Source organism: Hemicordylus capensis, chromosome 2 (assembly GCF_027244095.1).
Source record: "Hemicordylus capensis ecotype Gifberg chromosome 2, rHemCap1.1.pri, whole genome shotgun sequence".
Taxonomy (NCBI): Eukaryota; Metazoa; Chordata; class Lepidosauria; order Squamata; family Cordylidae; genus Hemicordylus; species Hemicordylus capensis.
This window is the reverse complement of record NC_069658.1, coordinates 260,134,375-260,152,574: the sequence shown is the minus strand read 5'-3', so window position 1 is coordinate 260,152,574 and position 18,200 is coordinate 260,134,375. Positions and strand designations below refer to the sequence as shown.

General features: G+C 45.6%; 1 protein-coding gene across 10 annotated transcripts in view; it reads left to right on the top strand.

Annotated features, from left to right (window-relative positions):
- LOC128348251 (C-type lectin domain family 2 member D-like) overlaps positions 1–14,802 on the top strand; it is a 51,668-nt gene extending 36,866 nt beyond the window's left edge. For 5 of the 10 annotated variants that reach the window (XM_053304020.1, XM_053304016.1, XM_053304013.1 and 2 more), the window contains one exon: positions 1,486–1,850. In XM_053304020.1, coding sequence (XP_053159995.1) covers positions 1,486–1,581 — 96 coding nt within the window. In that variant the 3' untranslated portion in view covers positions 1,582–1,850. Of the gene's footprint in view, positions 1–1,485; positions 1,851–12,310; positions 12,555–14,391 lie in introns of those variants that run through there. The other 5 variants (XR_008318036.1, XR_008318034.1, XM_053304021.1 and 2 more) reach the window with 3 other exon arrangements.
- Positions 14,803–18,200: the final 3,398 nt, after the last annotated feature.

The following is an 18,200-nucleotide window of genomic DNA, read 5'->3' as shown; positions in this document are numbered from 1 at the left end:
TTCAGTGCCCTCACTGGCCACCTCTGCCCAAAAGGATTCACAGAAGCTATTCACATGAGCAGCAGGAACCGGGCTAAGGGAGCCCAGCCTGGTTCCTGCTGCTTGTGTGCAGCACTGGGAGCCGCGCGGCTCTCAGTGGCAGCGTGGTGGCAAGCCCGCTTATGGAGCCCACCATTTAACCCAGATTTTGGATGTGAGAGCCCCCCAAAACCATGTTAAAGGATCGTGTGTCACCGTGGGAGGCTCCCCAAAAGGGATCGTGTGTCTCCCATGCAGTAGGCTACAATAGGCCTGCTGGTGTCAGGATGCTCCCCAAATGGGACTTCCAGGGGCCAGGAGGCCGCCGAATCCCGCTGCCCCCACCCCACCGGCTCCATGATGGAGCCGGTAATCATCGGGGCAGCCAATCTGGCCACCTAGGGAGGGCTGCCTGATTGTCTGCGGGGAGAGTGGGTTAAGCCCACTCTCCTTGCAAACCCCCTGTAGGCTCTTCACACTGCTCATGTGAAGAGCCTCACAATCTCTCTCTCCCTCCCTCCCTCCCTCCCTCCATACACACACACACACACACACACACACACACACTCTGCCAGCAACAGCAGCTTACTGGAGAGGGGCTATGCTGAGTTGAATAGAGACAATAGTGCTTAATCTGCTAAATTTTAAAGAGCTACCATTTAAAAAACCTGCCTCTGGGCCCAGTTAGCAGCAGTTTTAACTCTAATGTGAAACCTAGTTGCATCAGAGGCGGCCTGTGAACTCACTTCCAGAGGGGCGGCAAGCGGCTTCTTTAATTGTAAATGGAGCCGGTGCTCTGTGCTGCCCAGCAGCCCCCGTGGCGGGGAATCGCCTCCTCCACTCACCTGGCCACTGGTGGGGGCTCGCCTCCGTGGGAGCCAGGTGAGTGGTGGAGGTGATTCCCCGCCACGGGGGCTGCTGGATGGCTCAGAGCACTGGCTGTGTTTACACTTAAAGAAGCTGCCCACTGCCCCCCCCCCACCGGAGGCGTGTTCACGAGCCGCATCTGAGTTGCATGACAAGTTTTAAAATGATCAAGATAAGCATGGTAACAATTCACAACAGCAGAATTCTTATCATGAGGATTCTGATAAGTACAAAATCTTTGACTGTCTTGTTAAGAAACCACCTCAGACTGGCCAGGTGTCTGGAAAGATTGTGATTGACAAATACCTTCTTCCTGAGCTAATATGTAAATAAAAATGTTCTTAATGACACAAATGTGAATAAAACTGAACGTGTTAACAGTTATTTATTTACGTATTTTATCGCATTTCCATACTGTCTGCCATGTGCATCCCTAGGTGGTGTGTACATAAGTTAAAATGCAACAAATATAAAAACCAGGATAAAATGATCAAAACAGTTATGATATAAAACTAATTAAAAGCCTGAGGAAACAGGTGCATCTTGAGAAGGAATTCATAGCCTGGCTTGACAGTCCTGCCTCTGTTGCTTGTGTTGCAGGTTGGAGGTTCAAGGAGGAGGAGGAGACTGTGCTTTTCTGAGCACCGATATTGCCATTGCCTCCCTTTGCCACATACCAAGAAATTGGATCTGTAGTCAGCCCGATGCTTATGCCAGGAATAAGAACACTACAGGAAGAGAGTGACACACCAAGGGAGTTTGCCACAATGTGGCCTTTTACCTCTAGCTGGAATGGCAGCAGAGTCGTTGTGGATATTAAATTAAAACTTCACACAGGAGCTCTATTTGAGAGGCATCATTCCCTCTGGACTTGTTCAGTCGGAGATGGTTGCTACTTCCAACAGTTGCCACAGTGTCTTGACTTAGATTGAGAAAGCAACTTTCTTACATATCCATCGAGATAAAGAATCACAAGAGTCAAAGTTAACCTTATCAGCTTTTAGCAACCCACAGCTATTCTCAGCAGCAGGGCCCACTACAGAAAATCTGAAACACAAAGGAAATTCTTTAGAAAAGAGAAGAGAAGCTCTTTAGTCTGAATTAGATTGCTGTTTTCATTCTTGTGTCAAACCTTTTCCCCTGCTGCATGCGGGAAAGTTCTGGATTTTCACTTGGGATGGACAGCATCCAACCACAACTCATCCTCTCTAATAAAACGCTTGGTGTCCGTCCGTGGACGGACACCAAGCGTGTGTCCGTGCCTCCCTGCCCTGTTCTGCGCCTGCGCGAAGCGCAGGCGCAGAACAGGGCAAGGGAGACACGCTCGCCGGCACCCGGCAGCCATCTTGGGCAGCCAGAAGCGGCCGCCCCGAAGAAGCCGGAGAGGAGGCGGCGGGAAAGTGACCGAGGCGGCGACAGAGCCGCCGCCTCGGCCAAAATAGATGGAGGCCGGGGGCGGAGCGGAGGCCATGTAACCTTAAAAAAAAATTTACTCCCGCGGCCGCCGCCGCCGACCGCCCACCCTCCCTCCCAGCTGCCGAGTCCCCCTTACCCTGGCCGACTGCTGTCGGCCGTAGACAGCCCTCAATTTAAGAGGCAGAGAGGAGCTCGCAAAGCAGAGCTCCTCTCTGTGCAAAGCCTCTTGCCGAACTGCCGCTTTGGCAGATTGATTAATTTATACAGATAAGTGACTGGCCCAGAGTCTTCCACTAAGTTTCATGGCTGAAATGGGATTTGAACTTGGGTTCGCATAGGATACCCACTGCTGACTAGGCATAGGGTTCACATAATACTGCTGCTGTTCAAATGTATGAACTGTTGGGTACAAAGACAATGCAAGCCCTGGAAATCAACACAGCAAAAGCTGGAGATGCAATAAGCTGTATTGAAAACAAGTCCTATGTTTGTATTAGCATCAGTCTAAAATTGGGAAGTGGAAGAAATGTTCTCAGTATGTCCACATCGTGAACCAATGGGAAGATGGATATATAAAGCATGCAATGACTACTGAACTCCTAAGAACTTGGCCACTATCCTCCCAACTCTGCTGGAGCCATAAGCTTGACTGATCATCTTGGTTTTGAAAAGGAATGCTGATTTATTAGAAATTGCCCTGCCTGGAAATATGGGCAAAGCTCTCCCAACATTCAATTGCTATCAAAATCCAGCTTGTTCCACATTTCATACAGTGACGTGCCCATTCCTGAAAACCATCTGAGGAGTCTTATGTAGAATCACCAGTTTCTGACATGAAGAAAATAGCACTTTTTCGTTTAACAATTCCATAGCAGCAAGAGATTACTCAGGAGCAGTGACTCCTGTCTTCTGGGGTGGCCCAAGGTATTGTGGCACCTGAGGGGAGGCACAAAATGTTGCCTGGTGCTATGCTGCTGGTTGGAGTCAGCCCCCTTTCAAAACTAACCCTGTACGCTTTGAAAGTGCAGGGGGGGGCAGGGAGAAGGGACATTGCTAACAGCCTCCAGTTCTCTCCTGCTTCTTGAAACCTTTGCAAGGAAGGCGAGAAAAGCAGTTCCTTGCAAAGTTTGCCAGGTTCAGAGCTGCTTTGATGGTGACACAGTAGGGGCAATTTGCCACCCTGCTGGTGTTCTAATAATGTGCTACTGAGGTGACTAGCTCACCTTGCTTCATGAAAGGACCACCTCACCTATCCTGAGGAATGTGGTCCAGCAGCTGTGAAGCAGACCTAAAGTCAATTAAGGCCAGTGAGGGACTTGGATGGTTGCAATGCACGCAAGAGTCACTTTCCCTGAATGTAGCTTCATTCTGTGGCAGATAAAGACCTCAGCACACCTGTGGCAGAGTGCTGAATGCCACCCCATCTCTCTCTCATCATGTGCACACATCTCCACTTCAGGTTTTGGTGTTTTTTTTGCAGTTGCAATAGCTGCCACTGCTTGACTATGTGGGTGCTTGCACACTTATCCACCTCCTCCTCCATGGTGGCAATCACCACTGCAGCCGTTTTGACTCTGTGCATGTCCTCCTTTGCACACTGAGCTTGTAATGAAAAAGAGGGAGAGAACGGAAGAATAGAGAGGTGAGTTGAATCCGGAGATGCTCTATATAGCATACTGAGTACTCTAGTCGCCTCTAGGGATGTGCACAAAACTGGTTCGCCCAGTTCGGTTCGGATCCGAACCAGATCCGAACCAGGAGGGGGTGGTTCGGTTTTGGTTTTGTCCGAACCACCCCCTGGTTCGGTTCGGATCCAAACCGGACTGGTTCGGATCTCGAAAAGTAGCTAGGATGGTAGCTGGCACCCGGGGGTACCTGTCACCCAAACCCCAAAGCAATTGGACACTCGTACAATTTTTTATGAATTTTTGAAAAATATATTTATTTTTTTCTCATAGGATATAATGGGATTCGAACCAGACCATTATTCCTTATTGTGGAGCACCCATGGGTGCCAAAAACCATGCAAACCCTGAAGCAATCGGACACCCCTATGATTTTTTATGAATATTTGAAATATTTTTAATTATTTTTCACATAGAGTATAATGGGACCCGAACCAGTCCATATCCCCTATTGTGGAGCACCTAGGGACACAAAAGCAGGGTGGGTGGTAGACATATAGGGGTGCCTACCACCCAAAAAATCCCAAGGCAATTGGACACTCCTCTGATTATTGGTGAATTGTTAAAGTATTTTTGAATTCCTCATAGAGAATAATGAGGATTGCAGCAAATGTATAGCTTCACATCGGGGGGAAAGGGGTGTCGTAGAGTGGAGTGTGGTGGGTGGTAGTTCCTAGGGTGGGCAAGGAAGCTACCTGAATTATTTGAAAGGAATTGGGCAAAGGGGTGATTTTTGGTTAATTGTTGAAGTTTACATGTCTTTAAGGTTTTCCCCCATTAGATATAATGAAGATATAATGAAATGTGTATCGCTTCACGTCGGGGGAAAAGGGGTGGCCTAGAGTGGTGTGGGGTTGGTGGTAGTGCCGGTTAGGGGCAGGGAAGCTACCTGAATTTTTTCAAAGGATTTGGGCAGAGGGCTGATTTTTGGTTAATTGTTGAAGTTTACGCGTCTTTAAGGTTTTTCCTCATAATAAGTTATAATGGAGCTTTCAGCAGCCCCATAACTGCAATTGGGGGGCTCTGGGGTGGCCCAGAGTGAGTGGTAGTATAGTGCACATAGGGTGCCAACCACCCCCATGGGTTTCTAACCCATGGGGTACAGGGTTCTCTTGTTTCTGAGGTATTGGGTGTGGATTCTATGATAGCATATTAGAGTGGATTCATGGTGTCTCATTGAAAATCTCATTTGCTATCATAGAATCCACACTCAATACCTCAGAAACAAGAGAACCCTGTACCCCATGGGTTAGAAACTGATGTCTCATCACTTCTAATCAATGTTCAGTTGTACTCCCTGTATGGTAACCACAGGTAAAAACCAATCTGGGCTCATCTGGCTGTTTTGGTGATTATATATTCTTGGGCTGATTATAATCCCAGGGCATCGACAATTCATATTAATTAAAGATTAAGATGTTGATCAGCAGTTATTCAGACCCAGAATCTGTTAACAATTCCAGGGTGTATCCCTGTAACTTCTGAAGTATGTATGCCACAGAGAAGTTAATGAGCCCTTTCTCATGTTCAGAGAAAGGGCTCAAAGGAGTGAGGGGAGAAATCCTCAAAATGCTTTCCTCTCTCCCTTGCTAAGTGAGTGGATCACTCGCCCAGATGATTTGTGGCTCCTGCTGCACCATCGAGTTTCTGGGGCCAGGAGTCCCCACAACTTCCATAATGCACCATGCGAGTGTGCAGTGCATTATGGGGAGCCTCCCAAAGCTGGTCAGGTGGCTACTTGCGTGTAGATGCTGTGCAAAGCCGGGCAGAGCAGCGCAGCACCAACACACTATCCATTAGCCCAGGTTTCAGAGCAGGGCGCTCCTGGCAATTCACACGCGACGGCAAAACTGGGCTGGGCTTTCCTAGCCCGGTTTTGCCTGTGCATGTGAACAGAACCACAACTGGCATCCACATACCTCAGACTAGTACAGGATAAAATTAAAAGCCTCCAAGCAGACATGAGCTACCAACATGGGCCACTGTCATTCACCAGCCAAAAAATAAAATTCGTATGAGTGATTAACTCAGGAGTAAGTTGGTTCAGTCCACACTAGTGGGATCTTTTGGACTTGCATAGCAATCATAGCTTTATTGCAGAAATTAAGCGTAAAAACTATGTCCATCCAGAGGTACTCACAGTTCTTCCTTGAAAGGGGATTGATCCACCCACTCCAAGGTCTGCCCTTCACCCTGCTTGGCAGTAAGACCCAACCAATAACTTGTCTGGGTTGTTGTGATGATGTTCTTTATGAATGTCTATAATGGAACAGACAAGTAAGAAGTAAAGTGTGCCATCAAGTTGGTGTCGATTCCTGGCAACCACAGAGCCCTGAGCCCTAGTCAAATGCTATGTTCTATGCACATACTATCAGCGTGCACATAAAGATATTCTGTACACTCATACAATTATTCACGCATTATGTTTAACACATGGAGAGTAATACACTTCCTATCTGTACTCTGCATAGAGTAGCACACTTTGTCTCTGCATCCTGCATTTGAGAGGGCTGTATCCAGGTTCACTTTTAAAATGAATGCATGTACAGTCATGTATTCGTATTCACACAAAAACATGCACATTTCTGAACAGGGCTAAGAATGTTCCCATTGTAAGCAGCCTCTGCTGAGCTCCAACAAGTGCATTTGTACTGAGCCTTTCATTGTCCCAGAGACTGATCCTCTACTGTCTTCAGTCATCTTTCCAGGGCGGTACTGAATACCTGATGACCAAGAGGCAGCCCGGTTTTCTCCTGGCTCATGTGAATGTCTTACAGCAGTTCCTTTGGCTGATCGCCCTGCCTCCAAGCAGGCTCCTCTCTGTACACCACCCCCTCACTGTCCAAATAATGGTTGGTTAATGTCCCAGTACTTCTAGGCTTTCCAGTTTTAGTTGGAACTATTGCAATGCTTAACCAGCAAACCAATCAGTGTAGGACATCAGACAACTCCCATGTGTACCCCTCTTGTGTAATAAGCACCTGGGCATCATCAGGCTCCATTTACTGAACAGCTGTTTCCTGATTGCATCCTAACTGGTTCAGTCATGAATCTCTGCTTTAACCAATGTCTCCTTTTGGAGGCTAGATTTTACTCAACAGTAGGGATGTGCCATCGAACTGGTCCAGCTCGAGAACCCCCCCCACATCCAGCTCGGGGGTTCTAACTGATTTTGTAAAGAATGACTCACCAGTGGATCCAGCAGCCTTGGGGGGTGCTGGTGCTGGTGTGGCCGCAGGGGGTCTCTGCAGTCTCCCTCTCCCCTGCCAGCCTCACCTGGTCTCCTAAGGGCTGTTGTAGCCCATTTGGGGCCGTTCCCTCCCTTTCCCCAGTGGTGACGGCCATTTTGGAGGCCACTGAGCATGTGCCCTGGCCATTTGCATGGCCTGGGTCATGAAAAGGGGCTGAAACAGCCCTTAGAGGACCAGAGGGAGGCCAGCAGGGGGAGAGGGAGACTGGAGACACCCCTGCGTCTGTTAGAACCCCCAACAATCCCCCACAAGTGCACCAGCACCCCTCAAGGCTGCCGGACCCGCCAGTGAGTCACTCGAAACAAACAGATACACACTCACCTGGTTCTGTTTGAGTCTACTTTGGACTCAAACTGAACCCAGCAAACCAATTTTGTGCACACCCCTACTCAACAGTGAATAAAGCAGTCTCTAAAGCAGTCTACTTGATTATGGAATTAAGTACCACCAGGATTTAGCCTTAACCTGCTTTTCTCTCATAATTTAACTTACACTATTGGTGCTTTGGGTGTTTATTTGTACCCCAATAGGATTTTCACATTCAGTGGGAGTTGAATTGTGCCCAAATTAAAAACTGAGATAGATCATGGGGTGCATTTCTTCCTGGAACATATTTTTATTCATAGAAAATAATCGGCACCTGGTGCCTGGCTACATTTCTTTATATGTTGTGTAACAAAGTGCTGGTTACAATGTCTTTAAAAAGGCAAAGTCACAGAACCACTAACTTGCAAGTTTTTGCAAGAGAAATGCCCCTGGAGTAATGATTTACTTCTGGAGTAAAGATTTATTCCTAAACTCTAGTCTGGGTTTCAGTTGATTTTAACACAAATTCAGTGGCGTTTAATTTGGTTTGTATGCTGCTAGGATCATATGCTTATTAGTTTGCATTTTTCTTTGGATGCTTTCATGACTAAGCACCAATGAAATCAATGAGATAAACTAATCATGACTAAGTAGCCTGGATGCTGCCCTCTGTTCTCCACTTGAAAATCCATTTGGGTTGTACAGGAGAATATCAAGCCTCAAATACATACACATTCTCCTGGTTTTCTACTTCTCAGCACATAGAGCCTGATTACCAATTGATGAATTAATACGAATTGCTCTCGGGAGCTGGTTCAGACGCTGACCTGGCTGAAAATCCTTTTAGTGCAGTAAAGGATTGAGCACATGCCCTCCATCCTTTGTGTGTGTGTAAAGGAATCATGCCCATAGATGGAGCTGATCGAACCTTTCTCCCTTTTCTGAGGGATAAGGATGTTGTGAATCAGGCCAATATGTAGAGCACCCTGATCACACTTTACCTTATTTGTGCACTGGGGGAAGGCAGACAGAGCGGCATGCAACTGGTATCCCACCATTCAAAGAGGATTGTTGATTAGATGAGTGTGTGTACAAACAATATAATTGTGTGACCACTACAACCAATCAGTTTTCATGGATGTTAAACTCATGCAGTCCTTATCCAATTATAGTCATGTTCATCTACACACACATAACAATTTAGTGGCCTTTGATATAGATACCTACCCACCCCATCCTCCTCCTGAAACTTAGCCAGCCAGTTCAATGAGGATTGGATAAGCATCACAGTGCTATGTGTTGTGGACATTTACCCAGATGACCATCTAGTATTGCATTTTCTACATATGTGGAAACATGCTTCCACATCCTTGCTGTATGTTTTTATGGGGTGCGGGTCTAGGCTTTGCTTCATCAGATGCCCTATAGCTGGACTTTTCTCATAGGTCTTTCTTTTACCATCTCCTCCTGGTTCTGAATCACAAGCAGGGTGGAGTTATTTGCTCTGCAGGCATCTTGGCACTTTCTCCAGATTTTTTTTCCTTCAGAGAACCAGTAGCAGTTGTCCCTGTGCAACCTCCAGTTCCCTGGGCATATTTTGCAGTCCTGGGCATCCTCTGGAGGGAGAAATAGAAGGAGATGAAAACCGACAGGCATAGTATTTCCTTACACTGGGCTGCATTTTTTTAACCCCCACCCTCCATAGAGTAATTATTGCAAGGAATACAGTGTCACACTGCAAAGAGAAACTTTGTATTTTTACTAGTAAAAGAGCTTGCAGTTTACAATCCCAACATTAACAGTTTGCAAGCCGGTCTCCAGGGGGCATCTGTGACTATAGTCTTTGTGTAATTCAAAGAGGGACCGTTTCCCATTGTTTTCAATGGGAGAGATTTCCGGGAAAATAGTGACCTTTTCCAGGGCTTTGGATTTATTTGGTGATCTGGGAAAGGTCTGGAACCCACCTGAAAAATGGCATGTCTCTATCAATTGTGGTTTGGTCTGAGAGTTTCACGTCCGAGAGTGAGTAGGGCCAAAGCAGCCTTATATTACAGATGCCGTCAAATCCCACTCCTACTCCAAAGAGCTCTGTGATGTTCTGTATTTTTTCAGTATTGGTTATTTACAGTTGTATCTATGTATTTTAAATCTTACTGATTTAAAGTCATGAATGTGAGTGTGTGTGTGTTTTAAGGCAATGAAAGTATGTGCTGGAGGTAAAGGGTTAAAGGAGTTCTGAGTGCCAAGGAGAAGCTGCAGTGCAGCAGTGAGACCCCTGCAGTTCAACTCAGGCCACAAAGAAGCAGGAGGCAGGCCCAGTCCTGCTGAAGTGGCTGCAAAGATAGGATTATAGAGTGTGCTTTGCAGAGTGGCACATTCACAGGTGGCAGCCCCTGTAGCCACAGCTAGTTTCTGCTAGTTCCTGGTAGCTCCTAGAAATAGTAAGTGGATCCACACGACCAGAAGAGCAAGGTAGGAGAGTTGTCTCCTCCTCCAACCTTGGTTAAGAGCAGGGTACAAAAAGCTGGGCTACCCTGCTTTGAGCAACCTGGATTGGAGGGATTTTTGTGAGTTCGCACACCATGCAAACCAGGTTCAAGGCCTCCTACCCTGATATTGATGGTTGTGTGGACAGGCCTATTGTCTGGCAGTTGATAGCCTAGTCTGTATTTCAGGCGCTTTCCTTTGGAGGAGGAAGAAAGAACATCAGAGGGTCTCAGTGGCTGGCTGATGAAGAAGATGCCTGCTGATAAAGGCAGACTCTCCATTTATTCCCAAGTCATAGTCTGTGTGAAGATTCTGATGTTGAAGAACCTGGGTGGGGGAGGGAAGGGCAGTGCAACAGGGAGGTGCCATTCTGACTTCGCTAATCCTCCAAAACAAGGGAGATGAAAGCTGTGCCTTTGCATTTCCCTCGCACTACCAGGGAATATCCCAGGGTAGCAGAGGGGTGCACAGAGGTGCTACGCCTCCCCTGCTCAGTCAGAGATGCTATTAAAGGATGAAGAAATTGACATTAGAAAACATGCACCAGAGGGCACAGTTCCTATAAACCCAATCCTGCTTCCCATTTTTTCCACAAGGGCAGTCCTCTTTTGTTACCAAAAGGATTTGAGAAAGAGGTAATTCAGTTCAGAAGGGAAACTGAACTCTATCTATCTCCAGTGCTTTTTAACATCTACATGAAACCACTAGGAGAGATCCAATTCCGGGTCCAATTCACGGTATTGTTTTTGACCTTTAAAGCCCTAAATGGTTTGGGCTCTGGATACCCGAGGGACCACCTGCTCCCAAGGGTTTCTGCCTGCTCGACGAGGTCATGGTGGGTGGGGGCTGCTCTGTGTGCCAACAATGAGGGAGTCTTGCCTGTTATGCACATGGGACAGAGCCTTCTCAGTCATTGCCCCCAGACATTAGAATGCTCTCCCAGTGGGCATCTGCTTCCCAGTCTCCATCACAGTTTTTAGAAAGCAAGTAAAATCTTGGCTTTTTACCCAGGCTTTTAAATGAGTTTTGGTTTGCTGCTGCTTTGCATCTTATGGTTGTATTGTACATATTTTTTAAAACTTGTAGTTAGATTTGTATTTTTATATTCCATTTTAATTCTTATTGTGTAGTTTTTATGATTTTATATTGTTTAAAATGTTTTGTAAACTGCCCTGAGATTATTTTAATGAAAGGCAGTATAAAAATGTAAATCATCAGGGGATTTGGTGCAGGCTGTTATCTCTATGCTGTTGATACCCAAATCTATTTCTGCACGTTAATTTCATCAAGAAATGGCCTAAATTTCTGCCTGGAGGTGGTAATGGGCTGGCTGAGGGATAATAAACTGAGGCTGAATCCAAGCAAGATGGAGGTACTCATTGTGGGAAGTCAGAACGTAGGAAGTGGCTTAGATCTGCTTGTTCTGGATGGAGTTATATTCCCCATGGAAAGTATAGGTACATAGTCTGGGAGTACTTCTGGACCCAAACCTCTCCCTCATTTCTCTGGTCGAGGCAGTGGCCAGGAGGGCTTTTTAGCAGCTTTGGCTGATATACCAGTTAAGTCCATTTCTGGAGATAAACAGCATTTAAAAAGTGGTGCATATGCTAGTAACATCCAGACTTGACTACTGCAATGCAATCTGTGTTGGGCTGCCTTTGAACAAAGTTCAGAAACTGCAGCTGGTATGGAATGCAACAGCCAGTTTGGTCTCTGGGGTTATCCAAATAGATCATGTTACACCCATTTAAAAAGAACTACATTGGCTGCCAGTAAGTTTCTGATTGAAATACAAAGTGCTGGTTATTACCTATAAACCCCTGAACAGGTATTTAAGAGAATGCTTTCTTCTTCATGAACCCCACCACCTATTAAGATCATCTGGGCAGATCTAGTTGCAGTTACCTACAGCTTGGTGACATGAAACAGGCCTTTTCTAGGGTTGCTCTGGGACTTTGGAATGTGTTTCTTAATGAAATTAGAGCTTCCCCTTCTCTGGATGTCTTTAAGAGGAACCTGAAGACATACCTGTTTAGTCAGGCTTTTAGTTTATAGTTGTAAACTTTTAGGTTTTAGAGTTTGTATCTGTATTTTGAACTGTTTTAATTGTGTTAATGTCTTAATTGTGAACTGCCCAGGGACTTGCATATGGGGTGGTATAAAAAGTGTTAAAATAAATAAATAAATTATTGCTGATTTTGGCAGGTGACCATTAGAAAAGGGGTTTTTGAACTGACAAGTAATTGTGGTTGCTACCTCTCTCTTTCTTCTTTTTACCAGCCATTCTGCTGTGCTTTTAATTAGAAAACTAATATAATGAAATTGCACACATGGAGTTTTATGCATCATGTTTCCTCCATGCCAGGAAAAGTATGGCCAGAAGACAAGCTGACATTCCTACAGGTATGTGAACCAAAAACATAAGAACAGCCCAGCTGGGTCAGGCCCAAAGCCTATCTAGTCCAACATTCTGTTTCACACAGAGGCTCATCAGATGCCTCTGAGATGCCCCACCAGATGCTTCTTGCCCACAGGCAAGAGGTGAGGGAATGCCTTCTCTCTTGCTGTTGCTCCCCTGCAACTGGTATTTAGAGGTATCTTACCTCTGAGGCTGGAGGTTGTCTATACAAAAAGCCTGATGCATAGCAGGAATACAAAGTGATGTGAATCAGCATATCTATGTATATGAGGCAACTGGAGCCATTAACTGTCCCCCTGAAAGTGTTCCATATTTCTGTCCCTGTTTTGGCCCCAAAGTTATGTAGAAAGTGAGCAGACAAGTCTCTCAATCCACCATCACCATGACACATCTTTCACAGTTCTTTCTCATGCAACTATTTGGGTGACCACTTGAGGTGACATCTGCTGACAGTGGCAGACATACTGCGTAATGCTAGAATAACGCCGTATAATCTTGTGTTTATTCAAGAGCATTCTTGTGCAAATGCAAAAATTGTACAATGTAGTTGTGTGGTAGTGTGTCCATTAGAAATGGTGAGTGCACTATCACATAACCACGCACAAATTTTGTGTTTATGCAAATGCAGGCTTACACAATTGCACGCTGTTGCTTGAACATTGTGCAGTATGTCGGCCAGTGATTGTTTCTGGCAAAGCAGTACTGACCGACCTTGCTGTTCAGTCCAATCCTCTGGGCTTAGCCCCTTGCAGTCTGAGCAATGGAAGAGTAGAGCTTGCCCCTGCACATCAAACACTTATTTTACTAGAGGATTCAGCAGTCTCCAGAGCCTTGCAGAGCCTTGCTGGTTCAGGCCCAGAGCCTGTCTATCTATCTAAAGAAGAGATATACAAAAAACGGTTGAAAATTACAGAAGAAAATTAAATTATTGGAAAGACCTTGTTAACAAAACTCCAAGGGCATGATCTGTCTCTGCACAGTTGCAGCTATACATGCAGGAAGGTAGTGTTATTGAGTCCAATGGAGCCTTCTCCCACTCCATTTAATGCAGCAGACTTGACATTCCTTAGAATGAGAGGCCGGTGAGAAATGACCCTCCCCTAATGGGATCCTGCTATCCTGTCAGGGTGCCAGCCTGTAGGCTCAGAATGTTCTCTTCACTCCATGTTCAGAAACTGGCCTGCAAGTTATGAGTATACTCCATTCAGTGATGTGGAAGGAAAACCCAAGGAGGAAACATAATGGTCTCCCTGCCCTGCTTGCATACATTAAGCAAGTGAAGCAAAGTTAATTTTCAAGGGCAGTAGTAGAGCTTGAGCTGGCTTTGCTGAGAAGAAGAAGCCTATATCTCTGCAAGGCCTGCATTTTAAAATTTTGTCCTAAATGCTGCTGCAAGAACTTGTCCAGAAGAGGGTGCATGGATACTTAATTGGCTGACAGCTGGATATTGCTGGTACACACACAGATACTAAGCAATATTGTCTGAGTTATGCCCAAGTGGCTGAGGTTACCTGCTGCTGCTTGGTTTTCTGCAGCGTTGCACACAAAATGCTTCAGCTGTGACCGCAGTTCAGAGTCAGGAAGGCATTTGGTCCCATTAATGATATCTGGTGCTCTTTTAATCTGCAAAACTTTAAAGCCCACATCAATATTAATAAACAACAGTTTCAGGATTATGGCTAAGAGCTTAGATTGATATCCTGACCAAATTACTCGGCAGAAGTTCTATTTCTAAATGTTTTAAAATTAATTAATTAATTAATTAATTAATACATTTATATACCGCCCCACACCAAAGTCTCGGGGTGGTTCACAACTATAAAACAACAATACAAATAAATAAAACAATTAAAACTCCAAAAGCATCTTAAAACAAAATCAATTTACAATATTTAAAACTACAAAAGTTAAAAGGCCTGAATCTTGAGTCTTATGTCAACAGGAAGGACATTCCAAAGTCTTGGAGCGACAACTGAGAAGGCCCGTCCCTGAGGGGCTACCAAACGACTTGAAGGTAGCAACAGACAGGCCTCCCCTGACAAACGCAGTGGGCGATGGGGATCGTTCAGAAGAAGACGCTCTCTTAAATACTGTGGGCCTAAGCTGTTTAGGGCTTTATAGGTTATAACCTGTACTTTGTATTTTGCCTGGAAACCTATTGGCAGCCAGTGTAACTCCTGTAATATAGGAATTGAAATTAAGTTCTTCAGAGTAACTTAGTCTAGATGTCAGCCATTGTATTTAATTCCTTTCAATCATATATGCCAGATCTAGAATTGGAGCGAGTGAAATGTATTCTGTTTATCCTTGAATACAAGGGCATCACCAGGATTTCTAAAACATGATGCTTCTCTGCCGCCTCTTCTACTAATACTTACTATCACTACTACTACTACTACTACTACTACTACTACTACTACTATAATATACAAGTATATGTGCTCCAACCTTTTACTTGGCAAATGATGGACAGTCCAGCCACGTAAAACTGTCATACAAGTAGGATATCAAGGGGTGGAGATCACACCTTAATTATATTTGAGACACATTAAGGCTATTCACATGGCCACTAGTGATGTGCAAGCCGGCTTGCTTCAAGCCAGGCTTGACATTGAGCTGGCTCAGTTCAGGCGGTCCAAATTCGGATCGGCCCTCCAAAGGGGAGGGCCTCTCCTATTTCCAACCAGACTGGTCCCCAGTTCAAAGAATTGGCTCATGAGCTGGCTTGGATATATTTGTAATCCTTGAGGATTCCCCTTTACAAGTAAAGGGCATCCCTAATCCTAATGGTAAATGTGGCGGGTGGGGGGCTAGCTAAAGAAAGCAGCCTCTGTCGACCTTCATATTTTAAGAGGAAGTGGCGGAGAAGCAGCAGTGGCGGCACAGTCTCCACCAACCCTCCACCGGCCTCCCAAATCTCAGCCTGGGCCAGCTGTAGCCTGGTTCAGGCCTCTGCACATGCCCAGAGGCCATCAATTGTGAGACCCAAATCGCACAGAGGCCCAAAATGGGCCACAGCCAGCCCAGGTTGTCATTTGGGAAGCTGGCAGGGGGCTTGGAGGAGCCCGCACTGCCACCCCCACTGCCTCCACCACTTCTCCGCTAGGGGTGTGCATGGAACTGCCAACACGGAGACGAGCTCACAGAGACAAGCGTGCGCTTCATGTCTCTGTGACGTGTGCGCGTGCGCGCAAAGGACTGCTGGGAGGTTTTCCCAGCAACGTCGGGGAAGGGGCGGCAGGGAGATATCCTGCCGCCCCAATTACTTTGAACATTACGGCAAGAGAGCGGGAAAGCGGCGGGAGGGGTAAGTAAACCCTCCCACCGCTCTTAAAGGTACCCCCCACCAGACCGGTCCGAGCCCATCCCTATTCTCTGCTGCTTCTAAAGATATGGAGACCAACAGAGGCTGCTTTCTTTAGCTACCCCCCACCGCCTTTACCATTAGGATATGCCCTTTATTTGTAAAGGGGGGTCCTCAAGGATTCCCCTTTACAAGTCTACCCAAGCCAGCCTGTAAACTGGCTCAGGCCTGGTTTGATGGCCAAACTGGACCAGGCTGGGTCAGTTTGAATCCAGTCCAGATTTGAACTGAACTGGTTTGATTCAAATTGAATAGATTCAAACTGCACCACTCCTAACGACAGGGCAGGAAGCCTGGTGGGGAGGGTGGTGCTGGGGGAGGCAGGAATGAACCTATCTCCCCCCCAGATGATCCATGTGTGTTGGTGGATGTACGGACCACATTCCTCTATGAGCTGCTCCAAAGTTGGACTGCCGGGATGCCAAAGCCAGGGCTTGGCTGCTCGTGTGCACAGCCTCACTGTGCTAGTTATTTTAATTCTTCAATACAGAGATGAAAAATAGGTTGCTAATGGTCATTATAAATAGTACAGAATTGTGAAAAATAAGAGAAACTGTACCAATCTGTGTAATTTATTCAGACAACAGAATGGGAGAGAGTGCTAAGGCCGCAAAATAGTCTGATTTTGGCCTGGATCCCTGCTATCTCCATTTAAAGAACCACATGTGGTGGAGCTAAGACATTTCTTCCTGAGACCTCAGACCAGCCATGGCAAATCATAGTTGTGGGCTAGAATATTGATCAATGCTCTGACATCCTACAATAGCAATAGCAATAGCACTTACATTTATATACCGCTCTATAGCCGGAGCTCTCTAAGCGGTTTACAATGATTTTAGCATATTGCCCCCCAACATTCTGGGTACTCATTTTACCGACCTCGGAAGGATGGAAGGCTGAGTCAACCTTGAGCCCCTGGTCAGGATCATGGAAGGCTGAGTCAACCTTGAGCCCCTGGTCAGGATCGAACTTGTAACCTTCTGGTTACAGGGCGGCAGTTTTACCACTGCGCCACCAGGGGCTCATACAAAGCACTGAAAAAGGGTTGCTTTAATTGTGACTCCTTGCTGGCTTGTGCTGTATTCATACACTTCATAAACAAATGTGTACATTTGGGGAAACCCATATTAAGGACTCAGTTACTCACCCCCAGTTGCCACCAAGATTAAAATTGCAGTGAGGATGAGATTCACAGCACAGGCGACCTTTAGAGCAACCCGATGCCTCTGTGCATGCTGCTGTGTATCTGTAAGAATTAAAGATTGGCAAAATCCTTTTAGCAGTCAACATAGAAAACAAGTGGTCAAGGAAAGGGAGGCCTTTACACAGCCTTTGGCATTTTAAACTCGAGTTTGTGGCTTAAATAATACAAGGAGCTGGGTCTCAAGATCTGTGAAACCCGGTTTAGTGAGCTGAGCGGGGAGAGCGGGCTAAGCCCGCTCTCCCCGCTCACGATCAGGATGGAACCCTGGGCGGCAAGTGTAGAAGGGCTTGCGGAGCAGATTTGGGTTTGGAAACCCATAATGTCTTTATCCAGAGATTTAAAGCATATTTTACTATTAAGATTAAATGTAAGATAAATAGCCGCTGAAAATAGGTTAATACCATGCAGTGTATGTTTATGGCCATTTTTCTGTAAACACTCAGGATTTTTGTTTGTAATTTTTTGTATGAGGTTGTTTCTTTGGAAGCACTTTCATGAGGAAGCAAAAGGGAGCTTTTATGTTCTGAAGATGGGTAACACTTTGGTCATTTACTGAATAATTCTTCTGTAAATGATTGTGCTTCTCTTAAAGTTGAAATAGGGTAAATTAACCCTTGAACAGTCTGCAAGTAGAACCAGGAATACTGGACTAGCAATGTTCATATATAAAGATGTTGCATATCTCAGTGTTTATTCATAGTAGTAGCAGAAAATTAGGAAGGATTCTAAGGTCCCAATGTTGTAACACAGCTGAACTCGTTTAAATTGATCTCTTGTTTATTTTGGGCTTTGGTATTGTCTTATCTGTGATGATGTCATCAGACCCTTTGATTATTGATAAGGTAATGAGCAAGAGGGAGTCTCTATAAAAGCCAAGGCATATGGATACCCTGCAAAGAGAATGAACTCCCCCAGATCAATTGTGTGATCTATGCGCATGCGAAACCTTGTGATTTATTTTTCAGATGAACCCGAGAAAGATGATCCCACTTTGCTTTATATTATGCATGATAAGAACACAATGTTCAGCAACTGGTGGCTTCGACATGCACAAACCTTGTTTGACCTTTATGGACCTACTGCCGAGATTTATTATGGGTCTCCTCTTTCTGTCTCCTCTTTTGCTTTCGTACCTTCTTTGTTTACAGAGCCTTCAGTGATCGTTGGTGGATTGACTCATGAA